Below are 27,425 nucleotides of genomic sequence, written 5' to 3'. Positions count from 1 at the left end.
AAGTTAACGTTGTATTTTTTTGTGATATCTTTATTGTTATTGTTGATAGGCGGTGCCGTTCTCCACTGGCCCACAAGGACAGTTCTTAAATTATAATAAATGACTGGTCATTCAAATGAAGTGTGCAACTGCTGACGGAAATGAGGATACTGTGTTTAAAATTCCAGTTTTCGTCACATAAAAAGAAACTGTCATCATTGTAATAAATATTTGATTTTCTAATCAACATTATGCTCAACTGCTTCATTAGATTGATGATCACGCACATCTCTAGTTCCTGAGTTCCACTGCCACATCATAGGAATGGAAATGATGGTGCTCAGGTTCTGGTGAACTGCATTTAAATTCCTTTCCAGGACCTTAGCTTGTTTTCAACTTATTTATCACCGTGACAGTAATCTCTCCACTTATCAGAACACCGGAGAAACAGTGGTGATAGAATACAAATGCGATGTGTTGAGAGCTCTTTGGGACCAAAGGCAGGACTCCTGGCAGTGTTGTAGATTGCACTGGCACTAAAGAGAGTGAGTGACAGGTAAACGCACACATTCAACATTTTGACATTAAAAATGTCAGTGCAAGCTGTAGCACTAAAAGCAAAACCCACCAAACTGTATTTAAATAAACACTGAAAGTTTGAATCAGCTAGCTTTATTATGGCACTTTGTACATGTCAGGATACAAACTCAACATTCTAGGTTTCTTGGTTCATATAGCACATAAAACAATCAAAAACATTATTTCATTGCATAAAAAAAGACAGAAGGGTTCTGGAAGCTGCTTAGTTTTTTTTACCACACATACAGACACTTACATTCAATCAAATCCCAGTCTAGTAGTGACAGTTTATCTGAAATTTTCTCCAACCAGTCATTTCTTTTTGTAATCACCAGTGAGACACAGTCTGAGTGTCTGATTGGTTTTCTGATTTTGTGTCATTTAAGGACAGGTTGATATTTTTCAGGCCTGTCTTAGAATGATACAAACAGCTTTTGGGTGTTATTCCCCTTCTGTACACTGGTTCTCCTTCTAAGTGAAAATTGTTTCGCGTATAGAGTCAATGAATGTTTTCTAATGATAAGGAGGGGGCACAATAGAGTTCAAATAAAACTGCCCCGTTCCTTTTTATTTAATAGCTTGTAACAGTTTTCATATTACTTAATACTCTCAGTCGTTAGTTTCAGATTTTCATTAACACATCTTTATGTTCATTTTTGTAGATTAGGGTCACATTTGAATTAAAAAAGACAAAGCATGATGTAATTTAAGCTTTAGTGTTCTCAGTCATATCCATCCCTATGCCTGTCAATGGCTATGTCTATCTTTTATGTACAGTCTGTTGTTCTGGGTCCTCTTAGTTAGCTTACTGAAGTATTTCTTTTACAAAGTTGCCTTGTGTTTTACCAGAAATCATCATAAGCTGAGGTAATTTTATAAGAGAATTTACTTTGGAAGACTTAGTAATTGAATTTTGCTTTTGCCTATTAAAAACTGGGCTAGATGTTTTCACAACCAGTGGAGGGAAATGTTAAAATACAGCTGAGAAATTATGAGTGCTGGTAATTAAAATAATAACTTGACCCTTTTCTTTCATTGACGTTCGGATTAAATCCATTTTAGACTTTATATAGGTCTTTATATTGGAAGAGCTCAAAGTATGATATATAAAATATTGATATGTGAACTGTCAAATTCAGATTTGTATGACTTGAAGCAGATGAAGTAGAAAATGACATCATAGTAAAGAAGGTGAAATGATGGCTAGCCTGCTTATTTTCTGACTCAATAAAAAAACTGGTTCTGTTCTAATTCAGATTTTCCGGACACAGTGTCTTTCAGCGCAACATTACAACAGTAATGAAAAAACAAATGAGTACTCATCACTTCTGCAGTCAAAAATACAGATATCTGCAAGAAAACTCTACAAAATCCATTTCTGCATGTAAAGGAGCATCACAGATTGGTGCATGTAAACACACTCTGACATCCATCCACACAGACTTTGTGCACAACATCATTTTACACACAAACTCATGTGGGTTCCCAGGGATCCAAGGTAAACAGGTTGCATTGAAGTGCTACGAGATCTTTCGTTGGCACGAGAGGAGTAACTTTTACAGTATTTACAACTGCGGTTAAATGATCAGTTTTTTTCATGCATTTCTTAAAAACAAACTCTTGTAGAAAATACTTTTTTCACATTCCGTTTGATTATTTTGTTTTGTTTTTGTTTGCGTGAAAAGAATGCATTAGTGTCAAATGATAGTCACTTAACTTTGCGTGTATTTATTTTGTTCTGGTCACTGTGTGATTATACTTTACATGATGCATGAGCAGTAGGAATAAACAGGAAGCATTCTGCAATTGGCATTGAGTTGAATAAAGCTTTGAAATTAAGAAACATGCTACCAAAAGGTACTCCAACAGGAGTCACAATAAACTGACTGACTGAGCAATCCTTTGAGTGGGAGACCAAACCTGACACACTCAGCTAGAAGTGCAATAGTTTGAGGAGTAAAACATTTGGGCTATGCTTTTTTTAACGAGTCCCATATTTTCAACAAAGTAACTAGTTTGCTATAAATTACCAGAACAGCTGCAGTTAATGAGAAACTCCACATTTTCTTCAAGATGAAAAAGTCTATTAGCTGATATCAGTATTCATCACTTTTATTAAAACTGCAGTTTAATTATGAAGTGCCAGGCATCAAAGAGTCATTTGTCAAAGATAAGCATTCATTCATTTCTGCCACCTGTTATTAACTTGGATGTCTCTTTGTAATTGTCACCTGTGCTGGGAATTATTTTTTTGTATTTCAGCCTCACAATAAACTACAAGATACTCTATCATTTAAACATAACTGCTAAAATGTAATCATTTCAAACCAACTTAAACCATTCTTGACACACAGCACAGTCACGTCCCATCTAATCAAACGTGTTTTCAGTCTTTCTAAGAAATCATCATAATCATTACTGGTGACCAGTGCCGAACACTGGCACCAGTGTTCGGCAGCCTCACCTCCGTCAGTGCGCCCCAGGGTGGCTGTGGCTACAATGTAGCTTGCCATCACCAGTGTGTGAATGTGTGTGTGAATGGGTGGATGACTGAATGTGTAAAGCGCTTTGGGGTCCTTAGGGACTAGTAAGGCGCAATACAAATACAGGCCATTTACCATTATTATTTTTTAAGACAGCCAGCTCTTAAGAGGTCATATACAGTAGAGCTGTGATCCACCTAATTATCTGCCGGGGCTTCCTCTGTTTTCTATCTGTGGAAGCCTTGTGGGCAGCAAACTTCATTTATCCAACTTAAGATGAAGGAAAAGTGAATGTAGAAGGGGCTATAAAAATAACTCAATGTAAGAGGGTAAACCTTTAGGCTGAGGGGGCCAAAATAACTGTTTGGAAGGTTGCCACTATGTAAATCTATATTTTCTGCTTAACATCCAATTTTCCTGAAGGTTTATTTCTGCATGAATGAAAACCTTGCTTTTCCTAACTTTATAAACTCTTTCCAAGCTTAACAAATACATTTTTTTTTTTATCTATTATTAAGCTGGGGTTTTTTTTTTTGTTTGTTTTGGCCAGTCTAAACTGTGGAAATCTTTTGGAGAACCTGTTGAAAAAATATGGGACTGTTTAAAAAAAGAGAGCAGTACCAAACATTTAAAACTACAATTTCCATCCTTGTCTTTGAACTAAATAAATTGAAATCAAAACCTGAATAAATATGACAAGACAAAGTAGTGATTGTTTGAGGAAGTAAGACTGTGACTTTTGGGCTAAATAACCAACCTGCTTTAAAACTGAGGTATTCCTCTGACATCATTCTCTCCCTTTGGTGCCTCGATTTTTGGCTGACTGACCAGCCCTGTAGCATTCAGAGGACTATGTAGAGGAAGTTCAGCAGACTCCAAGGCTGGCCAGCAGGCCTTTAGAGAAGAGAAGAATATCAGCTCTCTGGGAGAGGACCAGTGCAGGGTTTGGTGAACAGACTGTGAAGTTCTTCTGGAACGATTTGTGGAGTGCGTTGGTAAGCTTAGGTCCGCACCCAGCTGAGAGGCACCCAGAAGGACTCTCTCTCCAGCCTCTCCAAAATACCTCGCAGTTCTGCACAAGCACTGGCCGAGTCCTCCTTGATCAGGACACGGTCCACTAGGTGTCCATACTGCTGATCAATCTGAATGGCAGACTGACGCATCTCCTGGAGGTCTTCATCCTGTTGAAGAAAGGCAATTAAAGAATTTTCTTTTCTTTACAGTGGATGTTGTGGATTGATAGTGTCCTTTGAAAAAATACGCTAATATATATTGATGTTAGTGACCATTTTCTATCTTTTGTGTCACATCAGTTTTGCACTGGCTTAATGCTCCAGGAGTGATATTCTATAGTACATTTGTATAATGAGATTGCTGCGTATTTACAAAGCTTGTGAGTTGATAAGAATTGTGCAATACTTTTGATCTATTAAGCAAAAGAATGCATGACAGGCCCAACTACATTTAAAAAGAAACTTTTAACAGGACGTCTGTTACTGCTTAGAGAAACATGGCTCACTGTAATGCGGCCATGCTCGCCCCCTCCTGGGGAGGTGGCTGCACTGCGACGACGTCTGCTCTCAGGAACACGAGGCTTGACGAATATCACATAAGGCTTGAACTCCGATGTCCGTAGCCTCTTTAGAGCCTGGAGTAGTGGAAGGTTTACATCAAACAGAGAAAACAGAGGTCAGGAAGGAGCTGGGAAGAAGCAAAGTCAACAGCTTGGTGAGCAGGCCTGACATGACTGCCTGCCCCTGCCTACTCAGGTACTCAGTAAAGTGCTGCTGCCTGCAGACTAAGTAACTCATTGTGACATGTTATGACAGTGGATTCTTTGGATGAACATTAAACAGGATGTTCTCTGTAATGTGACCCTTACCTCAGGCTGCACATCTACTATACACATCTTATTCTTGGCCTGCACAGAGCGGATAGCCTCGATACTGGTGCCGTATTGGTTCTCCTTGTATTCACCATGCTCTATGAACCTGTGCAGCAAGAATTAAACCTTTTCTTAAAGACACAATAAACCAAACTTGCACGACTCAACATGGATTCAACGGAAACATACTTGTTGTTCAAAACATCTGCATCAAACTGCTGTTTGGTGACAAAGTGGTACTCTACACCATCCTTCTCATGCGGCTTCTTGGGTCTGGTTGTATCTGTGGGAACACAGGAGTACTTTAGTGATATTTCTAGAGTTTTGGCGATTCATTTAGGCAAGTGTAAAATGTGGAGTGACTCACGCGGTACAGCTACTGCATAACGATGTGGGTTTTCAGCAATCACCCTCTGTTTGAGTTCATTAATTCTTGCTCCAAGAGAACCTTTCGGAAACAGATGGTGAATATACATGTGAACAAAAGGACAGCATGTTGTAACACAAGTTGTAGTCCACTAGATGTCGCAATCATCAAAGGAGTCCTTTTGTGCTTTTCAGTCTTACCAATCAGAACCACCAAGCGGGGCCTTTCATTTGGCCTCTGCTGATAGCGGGTCACCTCCTCATAGGTCAGGAACTCTGGTTCTCCAGGATCAGAACCCTCTCCTGATGATCCCTGCCTGTCTTTACGACTCAGGCGGAAACTCCTCCGCAAACCAGCTACAGTGAGGTCACAGATGGGAAGGAAGAAGAAACAGAAAACAAGAGGTCTTTGGTCAGATGTACGACAACATTTACTAGTGCACAGCAGTTTGATAAAGTTGTGGACAAACACCTTTTGGATAAATTAAAGACCAACCCACAGATCATGCATTAAAAACCTTTGTATAGAGTGCACATGGATGAATATAGATCTATCCTATTGAAAGTGCAAATAGTTAAATATTTGATATATAATATTATATATATATATTATATATCAAATATATTTAATATATCAATTATAATATTTGATAGTGTGAGATATACTGTAAGTAGAAGCCAATTGGATGTCATGCTTAAACTAAAAATTGGATCACATGCAGCTGACAGTAAATATATTAGGTGAAAGTCTGTTATATTACATATTTTGATAATTTTCGCATTTAAAAACTGATTTTAGTGACCCAATGTAAATACCATTTTGCTTTTATGTATTAAGAAAAAGCATGCTGCTTTCAACAAGGCTACAGTGCTGAGGCAGGACAGACAGGACAACCTGGCCCTGGGAGACGCCACGTTAAAAGGAAAAGACTGGATCTCCCATGATCAGGACTGTCTGTATCCTCCCCTGTCAGTGATGTGTACCTGCAGGAATGAGCCGGGCACTGTACCTGAATAAAATTCCCAGGAAAACACCTGGCCACAGGAGGGCGCCACTGCTTTACACTTAGGAGAGACTATAACTGGCGTTAGAGCATCACACAACCCAGCCTCACACCTCCACACAGGGTGAACAAGCAACAAACGTGCCTGGTTGAGTGTGCAATGCGTCCAACGCAGCAGGGCCCTCGTGGGTGGGGAGAGGATGGGGGAAGGGGTTGATTCTGAGGGTAGGGGTAAGCAGTGCACCAACCAGAGCAGCAGGGACAGTTAGTTAGATGCAGGGCAGGAGGGAGGGGCAGGTTTAAGGGGATCCAAACACTGCAAGGTGAAGGCGGTGGGGGGAGGGATGAGAATGGGAAGGGTTTAACAGCTCCAAGCAGGTTAACGGGAAGCACAAATACTGTTTACTGAAGTATTTTGTGTTACAGTGAGAAAGGGCTGTGTTTAGATCGCTCCTTGTTGTCACACTTATTACAGCAGCTCACAGGATGGGGGAGCAGATGAGGGGTCAGGCTGGGTTAAAGAAGGGTGAGGGAGTGAAGGTCAGCGGAAGGCTAAAGAGCACAGGAAGAAAATTGGGGACTCCTTTTTTGCCCTCTTCCAAAGCGTAACGTTAGTAAAGATTGCTTATTGCAACATACCTTTGGCCTAGTTGTCCATTTAAATACAGTAAGCAACATTTTATAAACTACTTTGTCGTTAGCTATTAGATTATTTTATAGATTTGTATTATTGAACTATATGCTACACATTAGCCAGCTCAGTATGCTAGGAGTTCATTTATACTTATATCAAGTAAAAAAATCTTTCTCTAACAGTTTCAGTATTTAGTGAATAATAATAATAATAATAATGATAAAAGTAATAATAAAGGCAAGAACAAAACCAGCACATTTGTTGAATTTAAGTCCTACTGAGGTAAAGATATAGTAAAAAAATAAAAGTTACACAATTATTTTTTGCACTACTTTTTTTTCATGTTATGTCAGTGTTACATTTGCAAAAAACACTCACCGGCCACTTTGTTAGGTACTCTACTTCAACTGGTCGTTAAACCAAATATCTAATTGGTCAAAACATTTTGGCATGTTGACGTGCTCAAGACGACCTGCTGAAGTTCAAACCGAGCACCAGAACGGGGATTAAAGGTGGTCTGAGTATACCAGAAAGAGCTGATCTATTGGGATTTTCTCACACAAACATCTCCTGAGTTTACAGAGAGAAAATATCCAGTGAGCTGCAGTTGTCTGGGACAAAATGTCTCGTTGATGCAAGACGTTAAAGAAGAATTGTCAGACTGGTTTGTGCTAATAGAAAAGCAACATTAGCTCAAATAACCACTCGTTATAACCAAAGGTATGCAGAAGAGCATATCTGAATGCACAGCACTTTTAGCCTTGAAGTAGATGGACTGCAGCAGCAGAAGACCACACTGGGTGCCACTTCTGTTAGCTAAGACCAGGAAGGTGAAGCTGGAAGTGACATGGGCTTAGTAAAACTGGCATCTGACATTAGGATGCTAAGGTCAGAATTTGGCATAAACATGAAACCATGGAGCCATCCGGCCTTAAATAAGGAGGATGTTGGTAATGTAAGGGTGTAGGGGATCCCAAATCTAATTTAGTACCAAATGAGCATCATTTAAACACCATATCCTCCGTCTATCCGCACAGTGTACACATCTTCTGGCTGCTTCCAGCAGCAAAACATATCATGCCAAAAAGCTGAAATAATCTAAAACTGGATTCTTGACCTGGCCTCCACTGTTCCCAGTTCCAGAGGCATTAGAGCACTTTTTTAGATGTGATGGAATGAGAGACTCACATCATGGAGATGCAGCCAACAAATCTGGAACAACAATGATGTGATGCCATCATGTTAATATGAACCAATATTGCTGGTATGTTTGCAGCTCCTTGTTCATTTTTATTCCGCTGAAGAATTAAGGCCAAAGGGGTCCAACCCAGCAATAGCACTAACAAAGTGACCAGTGATTTTATGGATAAACATCCAATTAACAATGTGCAAAAAAATCTCCCACCTGAATGTGGATTTTTCAAATTGTCCTTCCATGACATTGAAAGAGATGCTGTGGAAGCACAGTAGCTTGAAATCGAAAGTTGTGCTTTAAACAGCACCAAGTAGCGAGCTGTTTTCTCTTTTTTCCTTCAGGAAATTTCTAACAAAATAATAACTTGTTTTGCATAATGTAGAACTGTACAGTCTGCACCACAGGAGCTGACACAGTGATGCATCCCTAAACTCTCTCCTAACTAATTATTCAGTGGAGTCTTCAAAGAGGCAACTCTGTTACTAACACCTGCTGTGAGTGTGAGACGGTACTCCCTACACTTTCCTTTGCCCTTCCTCACTTTACACTGTAGCAGTTAAGTGTCTCACTCACATGCATATCTACCGTCTCTTCAGCTATCAGAAATGAATCACTGACCCTCATCTAATTTCTTGGACTGCTGTGAAAACCATCTTTTTTGAACCTTCAAAACCTTCACCCTTGCTCTTATCCCTCAACCCTGGCCCCCGAAGAGACAACCTTCCAAGCAGTTATTTTGGCCCCCAGCCCAAAGCACCCAGGGAACCAGCACACAGCCAGGCTGCAGCAGGCACAGAGCAGATAGGGAGAAGGAGGTGGAGAAAGATGTGCACACTCTCACCTATGTACTGTCCATTGAAATAGCCCTCACAGTCACAGTCCTCTGTAGGGAGGCAAGCAGGGAAAAGAGGGGGGTAAGCATAGGGTAAGAGACCTGGAAGAGTTGAGGAATAAGGGTTGTGGAAGAGTTTAAGAAAGGGGTGGGCGGGCCATGGTAGCTGTAGAGGGGAAGCAGGGCCCAACGGGCAACAGGCAGGCAGGCAGACAGCAGGAGGAGAGAGTGGAAGGGCAGCCAAGAGATGATGAAGATGTGCTGTTAGAGGCAACAGCCACTAAACAAAGGCTTGATAAAGAGATTTAAGTAGAAGGGAGAGAAGAGAGATGGCTCTACATCTGTATGTGAGTCAGCTATTAGACAGATCTCTGTGTACACACACGCAAACAAGCTCTGTGTCCCCAAAGATGTGCAGCTTGTGTACAAACTGCCTATACAAACCCATCTGTAATTCCTAAGCAAAATGTGTGCTTTCTACGCTTCTTTAATAGACTAAAGGGGAACAGGAAACGTTCATGTAAAGACAAATATGGAAAAACAAAAGACAGATAATAAGAGGTGAGGTTGATGCAAGAGAGGGGTGGAGGTATTGTTCTATTCAACAATCTCTGCTAGACGAAAGTCTCCAGGGATGCTGTTCTGCCTGCACCTTACCTGATATAAAAGAAACACACACACACACGTACACACTCAAACTAGCCACACAAAGAATCTCTATTCTGGTCTGGTAACTAATGGTAGGAGGGAAGGAATTAAGCTGGAAGCTGTAGAAATCCCAAATGCACACCCCAGTAGCACACATGCAAGCTTTACACACACACATACACACACACACACACGAATATGCACACAAACGGCAATATTACTCTGTAGTTTGTGTTTGGTTGTTTTGCTGTGTTTGTGGCTGCACATATACCAACCTTTATCACATCCTGGATCATCTGATGCAGCAGTGAAGGGCAGAGTAACATGTTAAGCACGGTTAAAGTAAAAATTATTTTGTGCTGATAATCTCTAGGAACGTTGGAAATTTGTTACAGAGGAAAGCTAGTCTAAATTTAGGAGATTGGCCTTAAACTGACGTCACTCTGAGACGAGGAGGGGGACCCGCATGTTAAAGCCCCTGCTGGGATTGGGTGGAATTAATAAAGAGAGCTGGGGGAGTGTGGATGGAGGCTGAGACAGAAGAGACCTCGCAGGTTTGCTGCTGTGCAGCATAGCAGGGCTAGTTGCCATATTGCTAAGCTCTTGTTGTCTCCACGCAGCTCCCGCCTAATCGGATCGCCTGCAGCTTATGTGCCACGAAGAGCCACCGCTCACATCATCCACTCACCTGGCTGTTTACATGAATCCACTATAGTATCAACTGGAAAAGTGAGAAGCGCAGCATATTAACAGGGCTTTGTTTCCCACCGGACGACTGTTGTTACAGAGTCTGAGTTAAGCTGAATTTGCAGCCTGCTTACTGGCCAGATGGACTGAACATGAAAGAGATTAATTCATATGTGTGATCCCTCCCAGTGTCTTTCTTCCCCTCCAACTCTAATCTTTTTTTCAAAACCTGTCTACACTGCAGCATTTAGGGAATGTACAGTTGATACTAATGGCTGTGAGAGTTCTAATTAATAACCAAAAAAAGGTTAGAAAAATGAAAGCCAGTGAAACAATATAATCACAGTAGAGAATGGAGAGCTGATAGTGAGAGATAGTGTCAGTCATAAATTGTTACTATAAAAAGATGCACTGAAATCCTAGGAAGCAGAAACTTACAGAGAGACTTTTTAGGGGATTTTGGATTCGGGAGTGTGCCCATTTTCATCCTGTAGGCCAGTCGCCTGGGGAAGTGTGCAGTGGAACAAAGAACCAGAGACGATAAAGGCAGAAAGAGAGTAAGCAAAAAGTAAGGGGGGACTGTCAGGACTAAAAGACGTGAATCTGAAAAGGCAGAGGAATATACAACACATGGATGGATGGCTTTATTATGAGGGCAGAGACAAATAAGACAGCAGTTTGCACATTTTTTGTGCTTACTTTGTGATTGGACTATCCAGCCTATCCAGCAAGAAATGGCAACAATCACTACAAAAAGACATCTGGGCCTATTCAGTAATCCATCCCTGATGAGCAGACCTGAGCTCATGCCACTTTTGTTCAGTGACAATCAATGTAATCCAGTTTTACCCTAATCGGTTTGTCCCAAACATGAAAAAAAAAAACAATTTTAGGTAGTTCTGAACCATATCTCTCTCAGTGTTTAAGCTATGGTTATTAATCCACCAGATGCTGCGGTGTTTGGCTGGAGATCAGCTGAGATCATTTTAACAGCAATTTTGACACTTAGAGTTTCAGCGCATGCCTATTCAAGTCAGAGTTTCAACTAAATTTATTCCACAATGATCTGATGCTCTATCTAATCACAGTTGACCCTTTAAAGTGGAACACATGAATGTGGATTTAAAAGATTATTGTCTGGGTAAAATAAATATCCGTTGGTGTATGGGTGAACCGTTCAGCTTCTGTGACATCAGGCTCATTTTAATTGTGAAGACAAGACCTTCTTCTAAGCGTTCTCACCTCTCCTGAAACTGTTTGGATGGGATGAGTCCAGCACGCAGGTTGCTGTCTCCCACACGCTTGGCCTGCCACCAAGTGGGGTCATCCTGCGTCACAACCTGAATGATGTCTCCTCGTTTAAAGGGAAGTCCCGCCTCCTGGCAGGGTGTGGCCTTGTCTTCCAAGGGGATGTAGTCAAACAAGGCTCTCATATACACCTGGAGTCAAATGCACAAGGTGGTGGAAACACCATATTTTAGGGTTTAGAGTTATCTGAGCAGAGTGTCCTGGATGTAAAACACAGGGCAAAGTGAGAAGGTGATTGTACCACAATTATATTTAAAAATTTAAATATAATATAAATATTATTTGCTGAAATTAAATGGGGTTACCACAGGGTTACCATCTTTCATGTTTTATTCAGTGTAAACAGACACTGTCGTTGCTTAAATGCCAAAAACCACATTTGAAATCTCCTTGGATTTGGACTTTCAGCAGTTCACACAAAGACTGAATATTATGTACACTGAACAAAAATATAAACGCAACACTTTTGTTTTTGCTCCCATTCCCCATGGGATGGACGTAGAGACCTAAAATTCATTCCAGATACACAATATAACCATCCCTCCCAAACAGTGGTCACAAATCAGTCCAAATGTGTGGTAGTGGGCACATCTGCTATATTGAGATAATCCATCCCACCTCACAGGTGTGCCACATCAGGATGCTGATCTGACATCATGAGTAGTGCACAGGTGTACCTCAGACTGCCCACAACAAAAGACCACCCTGGAATGTGCAGTTCTTTGCGCTATTGGGGGTCTGGGGACCCAGAACCGGTCAGTATCTGGTGTGACCACCATTTGCCTCATGCAGTGCAACACATCGTCGCATGGAGTCTATCAGATTGTCAATTGTGGCCTGTGGAATGTTGGTCCACTCCACTTCAATGGCTGTGCGAGGTTGTTGGATATTCGTGGGAACTGGTACACGCTGTCGTATACGCCGGTCAAGCACATCCCGAACATGCTCAATGGGTGACATGTCCGGTGAGTATGCTGGCCATGCAAGAACTGGGACATTCTCAGCTGCCATCTGCCCTGAACAATGTGAACCATGATTCATCCGTGAAGCGCACACCTCTCCAACGTGCCAGACGCCATCGAATGTGAGCATTTGCCCACACAAGTCTGTTACGGCGACGAGCTGGAGTCAGGTCAAGACCCCGATGAGGACGACGGGCATGCAGTTGAGCGTCCCTGAGACGGTTTCTGACAGTTTGTGCAGAAATTGTTTGGTTGTGCAAACCAATTGTTCCAGCAGCTGTCTGGGTGGCTGGTCTCAGACGATCTTGGAGGTGAACCTGCTGGATGTGGAGGTCCTGGGCTGGTGTGGTTACACGAGGTCTGCGGTTGTGAGGCCGGTTGGATGTGCTGCCATATTCTCTGAAACGCCTGTGGAGACGGCTTATGGTTGAGAAATGAACATTCAATGCACGGGCGACACATCTGGTTGACATTCCTGCTGTCAGCATGCCAATTGCACGCTCCCTCATTGCTTGTGGCATCTGTGGCATTTTGCTGTGAGACAAAACTGCACATTCCAGGGTGGCCTTTTGTTGTGGGCAGTCTGAGGTACACCTGTGCACTACTCATGATGTCAGATCAGCATCCTGATGTGGCACACCTGTGAGGTGGGATGGATTATCTCAATATAGCAGATGTGCCCACTACCACACATTTGGACTGATTTGTGACCACTGTTTGGGAGGGATGGTTATATTGTGTATCTGGAATGAATTTTAGGTCTCTACGTCCATCCCATGGGGAATGGGAGCAAAAACAAAAGTGTTGCGTTTATATTTTTGTTCAGTGTAAATCGTAGCACAATAAAAGGTGTTTCATTTTTTGTTTTTTCTCTCCCTTGCACACTCTGAATACTGAGTGCAGATCAGAGGAAACCCATCCATCCATCATACTTTATCTCACCTTGCTCTCCTTCAGCCGGTCCTCCTCTTTAATAGCGGGGATTATCTTTAGAGTGATGGAGCCCTGGGACTGGGACTGGATCACAAATAAACAAGAGCATGGGAAGATTATGACTGCATCCTTACATTAAAGACAAACACTGAAATATAATACGCTTAACTGTCAACTTGCAGTGAACTTTATTTTTAATGGATAAAAGACATTTGTTTTTTTAGTGGAGTTATTCCAACATTCACATGTCCTTCTGTCCATCTTACCAACAACTGACTGATCTCATCAGGCCTCTTGTGGATCACAGAGACCCCGTTCACCTCCCTCAGCTCATCTCCTACATGCACCAAACCTGTGAAGAGCGTACATGCTGGATGAGCTGGCAGAAACATCAATGATGTTCAAAGAGACTTCAGTGTGCTTCCCGGGTCTGTGGGGTTTAGCATTTGTATCTTAAGATCAGCGCTGTTGTTAGATCCTCAGATACGAGCAGCTTCTGTCCTCGGCTGCGATCTGTTTATCTGCAGCCACAACAATGCGACCAAAGAGCACGAGAGAAGGGGGGTCGATATATTTCTCCCTCAGGATAGAAGCACAGAGCCCACGATATTATACTGATGAGCATTTTTTCATCACTTGACAGCAAGAAAAAAAGATTACTCACTGCTTACTTTCATTCTGTAGTTTATATTTTCCTGGTGTAACCACTGCACGTTGTACACGATGACTTACTAATGAAGAGGTTTTTGCTTTTCCAACAACTGTGCTGAATGTTTTGTCCTGATGCAATCTTTCTACCAGAGGGTTCATTAGAACATCAAGTTTTCTTGGCTTATTTTAATGAAATTATTTATCTCCTTCTCGCTGGTTGCAAGAAGAAAACTGAAGCCACACCACTGTAAAAATCAGGAGGCTCTTGAGGCATCATGCTGGGTCAAGGCTACGCTACATTACTGCAACAGCAGTTTGGTTTCATGCTGGGCCTGTTTTTCTTCATGACAGTTTCCCCTTTTCTGACTATTAAAAACAACAGAAACGCAGCAAAGAGTACACTTTTACTCAATTGTTGGTTTTATAAAGACAGATACTGACATCATTTATAAAAGTAATTCTTCTTCTTGTGAATTGATTGTTGATTAAATTTATAACGTGATAGATCTTTATTTGAAAATAAAAATAGAGAACCTTTAAAAAATGCTCTTAGTTTCTCCCCTGATAATCATATAACATCCTCTTGCTCATAGGCTGGTACCACAGATATTGTTATAGTAGTTATAAGATATACAAGCTTTTAGAAAATGAACAGCATTTTACCACTTCGATCAGCTGCACCTCCCCTCATTATCCGAGCCACTATCACTGCTCCAGTGGCTTCGTCACGCCTGATGGTGGCTCCCTAGAGTACAAAGAAGTAACAACTCCATTAGCAGAAGAGGCCAAAGGTCTCCGTCCCATAATCCTTTCCTGTTTCATCTGCTTCTCTTGAAGGCTCTCTAGTTTCATTCCCACTCTCGACTTTACGTCACAACTCACCAGAGGTTCTTTGTTCTTTACCAGCCTGACAATCTTTACAGATTCCTCTTCCAGATCGTCCTCAAAGTCTTCCGGCAGCGGTGGCAGAACAGGGTCAAAGTTCTTCTGAGCTACAGTGTCATGCACTGACAGAACAGCCTGATGGGACAGAAAACATACATGCTGAGATTACAGTGCTGACGTTCAGCTGTCGGGAAGCACACAAAGCAGTCTGACATCTGCCCGAGCTTGTGAACTGCATCAGAAATGAATTTTCAGTTTGATATGAGTGCAAGTGAAACAACCCAGCACAACAGGAGGTGAATGAAATCAGAGTTTGTGTGTCACTGCCACAAAATCTCCACTAATTGAAAATGTGTTTACCTTAAGATGAGGGGAAAGTAGCAAATTCAGCAGCTCCTTCTCCTCTGTGCTCATCGAACCACTCTGTAGCTCCTCTGCCACCTGCCAATCCCAATACACATGAACTCTGGATGTGTATACTAGTAACACACACAGTTTATTGTAGAACAACAGAAGACAGATTCAGAGATGCAGAGTGGGAAAGATAAGTGGAAAGCACCTAGGGTCAGCAGTTTGCTCTTCTGATAACTGGTGAGAGCAACAGGGCAGCAGGATATGGAGTTTCATTAGAGGAGCACTGGGATGATTCAGCACTTTGAGAACATTAAAATTCACTTTTCATACCCACATTGCTTCTCTGTCGGAGCTAACTCATGGTGACTGAATGCTGTGCCCAAGTGGAAAAGTAATTTACAGTATGTGTGTGTGCGTGCGTGCGTGTGTTTGTGTGAGGAACTTACATCCTCTGCCAGAGAGGAAGCACTGTGGAGGACAGGTGTTGGGCTCTGTCTCTCATACTGTCTCAGCTTCTCGTGAATCTAGGAAAAAACACAATCAGTGTATAGAAGGAAGAATTTTAATAAAGTGCTGCATAGTTAGGCCAAAAGGTGAAGTACAGTAATATGATATTCCATAACATGTATCAGCTTCATGCCATTCTTTTCCAACAGCCACAAAACATAAGCATAAATCCGCTGGGCTCAAATCAACTAGATATAAAAAACAACAACAAATGAACACAGCCACCATGATTGGTTCAAGTTCTGAACCAACTTGTCCAAGGTATCCATGCCCTAAAGCAGGGGTGGGGGAACTCCAGGCCTCAAGGGCCAAAGTCCTACAGGTTTTAGACATGTCCTTGATCCAACAGCTGATTTAAATAGCTAAATTACATGTCTTGAAGTTCTCCAGAGGCCTGGTAATGAATTAGTCATTTTATTCAGGTGTGATGACCCAGGGTCAGATCTAAAACCTGCAGGACACTGGCCCTTGAGGCCTGGAGTTCCACCAACCCTGCCCTAAAGTGTACCTTGCTTTAGCCTTTATGGAGATCATAGATCAAGTGAGTTGGATCCTTTTACCAAGTACTTTTATACAACCAAAACAGTCACCCTCTGTATGTCAGTAGAAAGAATGGCTAAAAGCCAGTTTGATGCACTGCATTATGGGAAACTATGTCCATCTTTTATCTACAGTCTATGGTCAGTGTACATAATCCTGACTATTCTACCCATCGCTGTAATATGTTACAAGTAGAATGACCTACCACATCGAAAGTAAGCCAAATAAAAAAATAACTGGTATATGCTTTTGATTCAGACTGAATGCTCATATAATTGAGATCAAATGTCTTCAGATGCTTATTTTATGTCAGGAGCATACTTCCATGAAGAGCAGACCTCCGATGAAAGCTGTGTGATCTGGTTTTATTTCCAAATTCTGCACTTTTATTATCGTGCACATCAAAATGATCAAATTTTAGGATTTGTTTTGAGTTTTGTTTTGTTTTTATAAAATTATGCCATCTGTAGACCTATAGACAGACTATAAAGACATTGGGAGCATTTTGGCATGATGCTACTGTAGTTGCACCGTTTCACAAAGAAACTAGATACCAATTTCCTGTTCCATGAAGTCAGGTAGTAATCCAAAAAAAAGAAAATAAACCTTTACTGCATAAACAAATAATAGATGTTTCAATTTAGAAATTAGTTATCCAAATAATTATATTACAAGTTATCATTTGTAAAGCTTGAACCATCCTCACAAGAATCATAATTCCTCACCTTCATCAGGTATCCCAAACTCCTCTCACTGAAGACATCTTTGAGGAACACCATGTCCTCTTTGTGGTTGGCATCTGGCCGCAGCTGAGAGGTCAGCAGGGCCAACGTTTCATGTAGCCCTGCACAGGACATGAATTAGAAAATCCATCATGTATATTAGCATGAACAGATGGGGCACAGCTAGCCTTGAGCAGTATGGACAGTATGTGTTGAGCATCTGCGCTCGCTTTTCTTACCCGCTCCTGCTGTGAGAACCGGCATGGCTTCTTTCATGGGTCAGTGAGGTGAGGAGGGGAAACCTGGGAGGGGAGAAAATATAAGTAGTATTTCCTCACACTTCCACTTGGACTCTGGCGGTTGCTTTCCGAGAAGTTTAATTGAGTGATTAAAAAAAAAGAATTTCTTTCTTCCTAAAAAAATTAATGCAAGGGTGTGTTTGTGTGTGAGCATGTAGGATTGACGTACCTAGAAACCCATGTTTGGTAATTATAGCTGTACTTCATCCTCTTTTCTACTTTAAGCAATAAATCGGGGTTGCAATTTCCATTTTGCAGTGTAACTACACTGCAAAATGGAAATTGCAACCTCATCTGTGAATGTGTAGGTGTGGATCTGCACGTCTGCTCGCATTATAGGGCAGTACTACTAAGATAAACAGTCACTGCTGGTACTATTAATCACACCGACTCTCGTTAGGCTGTCTGAGCTTGTGTTGGTATGTGTGAAACGAGCAGAGTGGGATACTCTGGCACAAACCTGTGTGAAACAAGCAGTGTGTCAAACCTCTAAGGAAGAAGCTGCTGATACGAGGACTCGAAGGGATGCCTATCACATATTTACAGTACACTATGCTGTTGTAAATCTGTCCTCCTTGCTGCATAAAAAAGAGCCACCCTTCCTTGCTTGAAGGAATAATTTCAGTGATATAAAAACCAAAAGCCATCTATTGTCACAAGTCTTTTAATATAATTCAGAACAACTGAGGCTTATTTTAATTAAAAACAAAACAAGCAGTGCTTATCCCAGTTTGTCTTGAGGAATTTACCATCATAAATGAGACAGATGAGCGCAACAACTTTAGTTGGGATTCTCAGGGCTAAATGAAAAGTTAAAGTAACAAACGAAGGCAGCACTCTTCAGTATTCAGACCTGTGAGTGACTCAAAGATCTATTTAGTGTAAGCCCAGCACAGACTGCTGCATTATTGCAGTCCCAGCCAATCAATAACTTTGTCACTTGATTCAATATTCTCCATATTTCCTCACTTGGAAACCTGGATCAATATGAACAAAACAAAACAAAAAAAACCCACAGAGTCACTCATGTCACACTGTAATCTGATGACAGAACAACAGAAAACTGCAGCAAAGCCAAAACCGCAGTCTGTGGCTAAAACATTAACAAAGAGTATTAGTATTTTCAGTTGTTTCTCATAGTTATGTTGGACATTTATGAACTCTGGGACTTCTTTTAGTCATGTCAGGAAATGGCAAATTAGAAGATAGAGTTTAATTTTCATATTTCCTTTGTTTTTTTTCTCACTGTTTGCATAAATAACACTTTACACAGTAGGCCTATATCTCACAGTATGAGGCCCTAATATCAATCCATATATCAATCTGTCTGTCTACCTATCAAAGATGATCATACTTTAAAAGTAGTAACACCTAAGCAATGTGTTTTTCTAAACATACACAACCCACAAATCCAGTCAGTGAAAATAAATCCAAGAAGTAACGTTGGCTTCTGTACTGTTAGCACAGCATGTTAGCTGTTTTTTTTTTTTACTGTATAATCTCAGTCACATTGAAGAAACAGGTGTGAAGCAGTGGATTTCCAGAGGCAGGTTTAACAGTAGCCAGTGGGGTGAAAGCAGTAAGATAAAATTAGCAGGTGGATTTTCAAAATCCAGGCTGAGGATCCATCCAGTCCAGTTTGGGTCAACTGACATAAGGTGGAGGCTGGGCGGTGGAGTGACTGGGCCTCAGCAGTAGTCACTAGAGGACAGGTGATGAATAGCAAGTCTAAGATTAGAAATACAAGGGGATAAGGAGCTTAGAGCAGAGGTGAGATATAACGTTTTTTTAGAGAGCTGGATCTTGTTCAGTGTTCAGAGACAGATTAGTCTTCCTGGTTAAATATATATATCTTTGTTTTTGCTGCAGTAATAATGGAAATATAATTATTTATTCTTCACTAGATCGATCCAGTTTTGAATCTTGGCTGAAGTACTTGTGGCAATAAAAGTTCTAGTGCCATCGACTGAGCCTGGTGAGTGTTCTAAATGTATTTTTAGATTTACATTATTTTTTATTTAATGTTTATATTGATAGAAAGAGTACTAGAATTCTTTCAGTGGAAAGTTAACAAGCTTGTCATATAGGGCTAGTGATTAAACTGGCTTGAATTTGTGTCATGTACTCAAAAGCTGAGTTACTCCAAAGCTTTCCTTTAGGTTCCCTGAACTTAAAATTATTGTGTTAGCTTTACTACTTCATTTTGTATCGTCACTCAAAATAATAAAGTTATTCTAAGTACTACCGTAACTTAAATATCTAAAGTAAACTGTACTTTAGTTTTTCTAATACAACAAGCTTGCGTGTTTATTTATTTATTGCAATACTCACACCTAATTCGATTTTACAGTGTAATATCTTAGCAATACAATTAAACCCTTCAAACTGTGGCAAAACTGCAACAAAAAGACTTAAAATTGTCTTTAGCACTATTAGAAAATGTAAATGCTAATGCTATAGGATATATGCTAATATAAAACCAGGTAGTCACACCAACAGTGACCATAGTGAGGATGTTAGCACGTTGCGATGAGCATTCAATTCAAAGCGGTGGATTACTACAGTGGCCAACCCGTGGTCATTAGGTGAGTCTGCAGTGACATAGAACAGCATTCATTCCTGTGTGCTAACAGAGCAGCAGTGTATTCTTAGGGTCTGTAACCTAAATATATCATCACTGATATGCAGCACGCAAGTGAAGACTTCTTGAATTAGGACAGAGCAACATCAACAAGCTGCAGCTGGCTCAGTTTCTCTTCATCTGCGCTGTTCTTACAGTTAAATAAATCACACCTGAACACGGATCTTCTGTTTCCGTCTGTATTTTGACATGTGCACCTGGGCCATGCATCTAGAAATTGGAATTATGTTGTTATGTACAGAGAGATCTTGAATCTCTGCAAGTGTGATCATCTTTGCCTCTTTTGCTTCTTCTTTCTGTCTCACTCCTCCTAAAGCATTTTTTAAATCTATTCAAGGCCTTTGATGGTTCACAATCAGAATTTGATTAACTTCAGCAGAGACAGCAGCGAGCTCATGAATAATGAACAGAGATGATATTACAGGAGGTGGGGGAGGCAGAGAGGGAGGGGGCTGCACTGTTTTCTGTACTGTCAACACAAGAGACAACCTTTTGTTATTAACTATGTCAGCTAGATTTTACTTCTTAACTCACAGGAAGAAAACAAAATGCCAGTTCTGTGTTTCTAGGAATGATAGACTGGCTTTAGTGGTCACTGTTTTCACTGATACATTTTTACATCAAAGAATGCTTTAAAGGTTTCCTCTCATCTCCTCACAACTATCTTCTACTTGATGAAAATTTAATATCCTCCTTTGTAATGAGCAAGCAGTTCATTTATATTAAATATATGGTTAGACTGTGCTTAAGTATTGATGCTTGTAGAGAATTACAGGGTCAGTCCTGCACATTTGATTAGATGTCTTTATCATTTTTAGCTTTTATCACTGTCTCCTTTTGATTTTTTTGTTTCTTTTGTGTGTGATTTGGACCACTTCAGAAGTCAGAACAGCAACAATGGCCATGACACCATGTAGCAAACATCTCATGGAGGCAGCCAAGCTACTTTAGTGAAAAGTTCCCGCAAGTGGGATCAATAATTAAGTTCCTACTCTGCAGCCTGACTCAGGCAAAACTGAACGCGCAGACATACTGGAGATTTTACTTCACTTTTACTTCCAGTGTCTGATAATAAAACTAAAAAAAACTAAAAAATACAGATCCAAAAATCCACAAATCTCCTTTAAACTGACTGCATTTTTTTTCTTTTGATGATTTGGGGTTTCTGCTTTGGGAAATATCTAATTCTGCAGCTGCTAAATACTCAGCGTTCACCTGCAAGCTCATCTATTAGTGCTGATGGTGGAACACAGTGGGTTTTAGAGGGGCTTGTTTTTTGTTTAAATTGACTTGGAAAAGGTTGTGAACAACTTCACAGTGACCTTAAAAACACTGTAAAACAAAACATGTAACTAAACTGATATGTGATGACTATTGTTGGGTTCATTAGCATACAAAGATTGATACTTGATCTGAGGCCTGTACCACAAACCAGGATTTTGTTTTATCCAGAAGATTTCAGGGCTCTTACCAGGTTACACTGCCATGATAACTTATATTATAATTACTATTATTATTGCTAGAGATTAGCTATCACCAAGTATGACATCACCCCTTACTTCAGAAAATAGTGTCAGATCTTTCAGACCTTTGTGCATGGATAGTTACTGGATTATTATTAATTATTAGCTATTATATCAATTGAACATTAACTAAGCCTATATTTGAATTGTGTTATTTATTAATTGTTAGTTCTTACTCGCTCTCAGTTAAACACGACCTGGGCTCCAGCTGGAAGGAAAACAAAACAAAACTGTCTTATGCAAATTTAAGAATGAATTTAATGGCGTACTTGAGTTTTCCTTGTCATAATAATTGGAATGTTGATAAGTTTGTTTACTCACAAAATTAGGATTTTTGCCAGCTTTTCTTCCTGCCATCAAACAGGCCGAATTTTTATTAACATAATAGTTCTTTTTCTGTTTTACTGACCAAAACTTTTAAAGCATAACCATGCGTTTATACAGTTCTTTTAACACTTAGCTACTACTGTATATAGTGTTTTTGCGCTCACATGTAGATTTATCTGAAGCAGCTGTGTTACTTTCATACCTAAGATCAGAAAGCCCTGGGTTGGCAAAGTAAGTTGATGACCAGCTTAGTGTGACTGCGTATCTTGAGCTACCGTGTAGCGGTAAGTGATTCCAAATAATGGAAAGATATCCCGGGTATGTAGAACTTGCTATGTGTGCAGGATCCTGGAGCTTGACGTTTGTTTCCAAATATTTGACTCAGTTTAGAACTTGCTGTTTCAGCAGCTTACAGCATGTTACATGAATGTTTGCCTTTTATTGGTAATTAGAAGGATCTGTTCAGATCATTTGTTATCCCCAACACGCACAATGTCAAAATCCAAAAACAAAAGCGACTTGGCACAAAAGAAAATGTGTTCATGAATTTAAGATTAATTTGCTAAAAACTGCATCCAAGTGATATGTTTCTGAATAATTAAACTGACGATTGAAACTGCAGCTTTCAAACAATCAAAAGCTCGTGCTTTATTGCATCTCCCTTTGCTGCTCTTGTTACAATCACTGCATATGTATTCCTGCTAAAACATTTACACTAAGATATCAAAATATACATTATTACTATGTGCACTAATGTCAGCAATTATATGGTAAATAGAAGGTTCCTAGTTTTCTTCATTAACTTCTTCATTAAGTCAGGCCTTCCTGAGCATGCATATTACCTAATTGTTGAATTTAAATTTACTGTAGGTGTGGATATGATTACTTGTGGCTGTCTGTGTCACCTCATTAGACCTGTGTGGTAGACTGGTGACCTGGTCAGGGGTACCCAGTCTCTTGGTGGCAGTTAGGATAGGCCCCAGTCTCCACACAACCCCCAGCTGCCTAACTGGTTTAGAAAATGGATTGTTGCTAAAATTATGCTAATCAAAGTCTGTTTTTTAAATACTAGCTCTGCTGAAGTGGCAACCTCCAGAGATGAAAAATTGTGTACACAAGCCAAAACCACAAATAGCTGTTCAGTTCCTTCAGGGGTTGCATTTTTAAAATATCCCACTTTAAAAACTGAAAAGAATTAAACATGTTTGCTCTCCAGTAAAAACACAGGTTTGGTTTCAGTAGTTAATCTACCCCATCATAGCGACCGTCTGCTGATTGATTATCAATAACGCTCCATTTACATTGTATTAATGTTTAAGGATATGCACTAAAAGGCACACAGACACAGATGGAGATCCTTTCTTTATGTTCTGTATTGAGCTGTCTTTAAAGCAGTTTAGTTTTTTTTTAGGTTTTGTTTGCCAAAAATATGTTGACAGTCAAAATACCAAACTCAAAGCTAGAGGATTACACATGGGTGGCTATGTCTATCATTTATATGCAATAGTTTTATAGAACCTGGTTTTAAAGAACCAGTGTGTTAAAGTTAATCATCATTTGCTGTCTTACAGTATTAGTAGCTTAGGATTAATCCAGAAAGCTAAAAGCTAGTACACATACTACATATCGTTAGCTTCATAGCATAATTGCCTAAGTCATTTGACTAAGTCAATGACTTAGGCACTTATGCTATGAAGCTAACGATATACTATGCTACGCATTAGTTTATAACACCTGTTTGCTTTTAACTCTTTGCTACCTCAAAGGTCAGTGTTGTCAAGACGTTTACAGCCGAACAGTGCATCAAATTCACAAAGTTTAAAGTTCCACTTATCAAATTCAAGGTCACGGGGGTTAAAAAGCATTTTTAAAAATGCTTTGATTAAAAAAGAAAGCATTTTTAATCAAAGCAAATCCAAAGATACTGTTTATGCTGCACATTCAGCATTCTGGTCAAAGTTTGTATCATTCACAACACAACTCAAACCCAGCCCATTAAGCGAGCACTCCTAGGAGACCGGAAGATGCTGAGTGAACAAACCTGCTACATGTGTAAACTTGGTGGAGATTTTAAACAACATTGTGAACATTTAATGTGGATTTAAGGGCAAAACCTCAGACTGCAGTGATGTCTTGTGCATTGAAATGATGTATTTTAGTCTGAAATTTCTTCTCATTTTGATATCTTGAGGCCTGGTATGAAATGCGCCAGAAGATCCACCGTCAACATGCATATTTATATCAGCCTCTTCTGTCACACCCTGAATTCTGAAATCCTGCACAGTTGAGTTCATGTTGTTGTAGCTCAAAACATCAGCAGGACTACAATCACCAAATCGCCCAACGTCACTGATCCAGAAATAGACTCAGACATTACGTTTTTTGCACTTTGTTCCAGCAAAAATGACGTTTGATGTCTCTTGAAATCTAGTTAAGAGCTTAACTGCAGATCACATAAACACGATGGAGTGGTGAAGCCACAGCTCAAAAGTCAGCTGACCAGATAACAGCTTTCGTCATATAGTATTCTTCTGGACTTTGCTAAAATGCAAACATTCCTATTACTGCTTTAATAACATAATCCTGCCTTAAATAAAACATTTAAAAATCAAAAATATTCTAAACAGCAATTTCAGTGATTTCTATCCAAAGTGATACTCACATTAACAGAAAACAAACAGGTTACACCCCGCGTGAGCACACAACCAACATACTCAGACATCCTCTATCTTCCTCCCACCACATCCTGCTCTCACTTTTCCTCTCTTCTGTCCTGATTCATCTTTTATCTTTGTTAGAACCACACAGCTGGTCCACAAGCCTTTTATTCCTCTGCATTCAGTCACGAGCCCCGGGGGTGGCATGATATCAGGCGGTTCACCATGAGAGTCACTGGCCCTCAAAGTACTCAGCGCACTGCCAAGAGTTTTATCAGGTCACTTCGAGTCTCTGTGACGCCTCATCCAGCAAAATCTTAGCCCTAAGAGAGCTACAGAGCAGCCACTGCTCTCCTGCAACAAACAGAGGGAGAGCTTTCCTCTTTCCTTTAAAGGATCCAGGGTTTTGTAAGATTTTTCAATATAAAATGTAAGAAAATTGTTTCAAATCAGTCTTACTTTAAATATATTCAATTTAAAATAATAAATCTAATTTTACATGGAAACAAGACGACTTTTCACTGCTCCAAGGACGCAAACAATTAATTTTATTCTTTTAATTATTTAATTATTATTTAATTTGTTGCTATTACCTCCTAAATTTACAGTTTCCAAAAACATGATTTCTTTTAGACATTTAAATAATGGCTTTTTCAGGAAAAAAAAGTGCATTTTCATGACATGTATGATAAAAGATTTCCAGCAGAAGTTGGAAGGTATGGATGTAAAATTTATATCCTGCTTGTTCTCAAAGGTTCCAGGTTCTTTGTAGGTAATTCATAACTAGGTGTTTTATAGGTACACACGAGTCTGTTCACATATGAAATAAGCTGCTCATTATGCAACTGACAGAATTATATTTCCATTAAAGGCCAACAAACAGGGCTAAAACTCTCTTTGGTAATTATTTTCAATTATTTTCAATAACAAAGAACTGATTTGCCATCATAAATATTATATATTTCATACAGTATTATCTGGAATCATTCAGACTGTTGATTCCTGTCACAGTATATTTCCATTCAGTCATCGTGGTGCTGCTTGTTATTGTTTTTGTGCACAGAGACTATGCCCTTGCTCTCTGTGTATATCCGAAGATGTTACAACACAAAATAGGCCAGCTGCAGTGCTTACTGTGAAGCCTGTGTGTAGGAATCATTAGAAACCCCCTCTTGAACATAGCAGTGCTTAATGAAAATGCATTGTCTACTTTGCTGTAATATGCCTCGGTATAGATACTAAAGCAACAAATGCTTGGTCGAGCTGTTCTAAGTGTGCTGCCTTTCAGAGACTGTTTCAGTTTGCCAGATGGCAAGGGTCAGCCCTGCTTCAGGAGCATTCGGTCTCTGTCTGTCCAGTGTGCTTTTACAGTATATTATTTCTGTATCATGTCACTAAAAAATGGATGTGAGGAACTTGTAAAGAGGAATCATGCCGGGGGTTAAAGGCTCGATCTGTATACAGCTGCAGCTGTGTGTGCTCCACTACAGTATTCCACACATAAAGACACAGGCAGTCACACACAGACACACACACTGGAGAATCCGTGCTGGTCTCTACACACACATAGAGCTGAGAGCAACATCTCGGTGAGCACATGATTGAGCGGCTTGGCTTGTCGCTGAATGAACACCGCTCACATACGGCTAATCCACTGAACTGACAGTAATGGGAGGCAATACTAAGCATCTTTGGCCAACATCCAAAATGTTTTTCACACACACACACACACACACACACACACACACACACACACACACACACACACACACACACACACACACACACACACACTTCCCAGGCTCACACCATCACTTCTGCGCAACCACAAAAACCTCCCATCATCTAATCTCATCTCACAGGAGCAAGCAGAGGGTGTGGCCAGACAGAAACTTATATCATCTCCAACATGGAGGGAAACTACTGATGTTGACAGCTGACACACTCCTGCTCCTGCACACTGTCACACAAAAGGCTCCCCCCTCCTAAATCCCCCTACACCCACTTCCTGAATTCTACACAGCAAAACGGAGGCAGATGTCTGCTATCTCTTCCTGTTTCCACTTCTCTTCCACCTGATCTCTCTATTCTTACTTCCTCATGTCTGTAGAGCATAATGCTGCCCATCCCTCCCTCCCCCACACCCCTCCTCTTCCTCTCTCCTCCATCTCTCTGCATCACCCTGCAGTGCTACAGCGCTCTGCTCTCCCGACATACAGCGTGCCGTCAGCTGGCAGACAGAGGAAGAAAAGGAGAGCTCGCACAGGGTAGCAGAGCATCCTTTCTTCCAGCTGATACCCTACGTTCACTCTGAAAAACAGAAAGGTGTTAAACAGATCAATGTGGACAGAAGCTGCCTTCTTACCTTCGCTTCTCTCCGTATCTCCTCCTCTCTCTCCGTTTGTGTCTCCTGACTGCAGCCACACTGTTTGTCTCGCTCTGAATCCTCTCCCTCCTCCTTCTTTCTTCCTGCTCTTCTGGCTGCTGGTCTCACAAACCTGCTACCACTGAGTGAGCGCCTCTCCCTCTCTGCCTCGTGCCCTCTCTCAGCCCTCCCCTCCCCATCCTCCTCCCTTTACATTTCTGATGCTCTTTCTGCTAACAACATCAGTAAAGAATGCCAGAGTGGGGTTAAGATTTTACATTTTTCATACTCAATGCCCCTGAGTCTGCTATCTAATCTTCTTTTTTCAGGGGGTTGTTAGAATAGACCAGCCTTTGTAATATGAGTTGCATTATTTAAGAAAAGAAAAAAATAGATAAAAAACACAAGTATGTGATAATGAATGAAAATATTCTGTTGAAAATGCCATTAAAGCTGTAC

The 27,425-nt window shown here is 40.5% G+C and overlaps 1 protein-coding gene across 2 annotated transcripts; it reads right to left on the bottom strand.

Moving 5' to 3' along the window:
- Window positions 1-650: 650 nt before the first annotated feature.
- On the bottom strand, window positions 651-27,103 carry mpp3a (MAGUK p55 scaffold protein 3a). Of its 2 annotated transcripts, XM_085404555.1 has the most exons (19): window positions 26,967-27,103; window positions 17,394-17,456; window positions 17,158-17,276; window positions 15,832-15,909; window positions 15,392-15,472; window positions 15,029-15,166; window positions 14,810-14,891; window positions 13,762-13,847; window positions 13,505-13,579; window positions 11,535-11,731; window positions 10,731-10,795; window positions 9,881-9,901; window positions 8,967-9,008; window positions 5,494-5,649; window positions 5,294-5,374; window positions 5,116-5,209; window positions 4,924-5,032; window positions 4,561-4,689; window positions 651-4,222 (listed from the first exon to the last, which is right to left on the bottom strand). In XM_085404555.1, exons 2-19 carry the CDS (start codon window positions 17,428-17,430, stop codon window positions 4,043-4,045), a joined length of 1,770 nt encoding a protein of 589 aa, XP_085260681.1. In that variant the 5' UTR covers window positions 17,431-17,456; window positions 26,967-27,103; the 3' UTR covers window positions 651-4,042. The 2 variants fall into 2 exon arrangements, with proteins under 2 accessions (XP_085260681.1, XP_085260682.1); XM_085404556.1 differs by lacking the exon at window positions 8,967-9,008.
- Window positions 27,104-27,425: the final 322 nt, after the last annotated feature.

This window comes from Rhamphochromis longiceps, linkage group LG4 (genome assembly GCF_057381845.1).
Source record: "Rhamphochromis longiceps isolate RC_006_pf linkage group LG4, R_longiceps_female_GT1.1, whole genome shotgun sequence".
Lineage (NCBI taxonomy): Eukaryota > Metazoa > Chordata > Actinopteri > Cichliformes > Cichlidae > Rhamphochromis > Rhamphochromis longiceps.
The sequence above is the reverse complement of the archived record's forward strand: the minus strand, read 5'-3'. Positions and strand labels throughout refer to the sequence as shown.

Coding starts and splice junctions, on each gene's coding strand:
- mpp3a (XM_085404555.1), bottom strand. CDS start 17,430: ATGAAAGAAGCCATGCCGGTTCTCACAGCAGGAGCGG. Junction 9,902..10,730: donor ATCCCCTAAAAAGTCTCTCT/GTAAGTTTCTGC, acceptor CTGCTGCATCAG/ATGATCCAGGATGTGATAAA. Junction 9,009..9,880: donor TGATCCAGGATGTGATAAAG/GTTGGTATATGT, acceptor GCCTCCCTACAG/AGGACTGTGACTGTGAGGGC.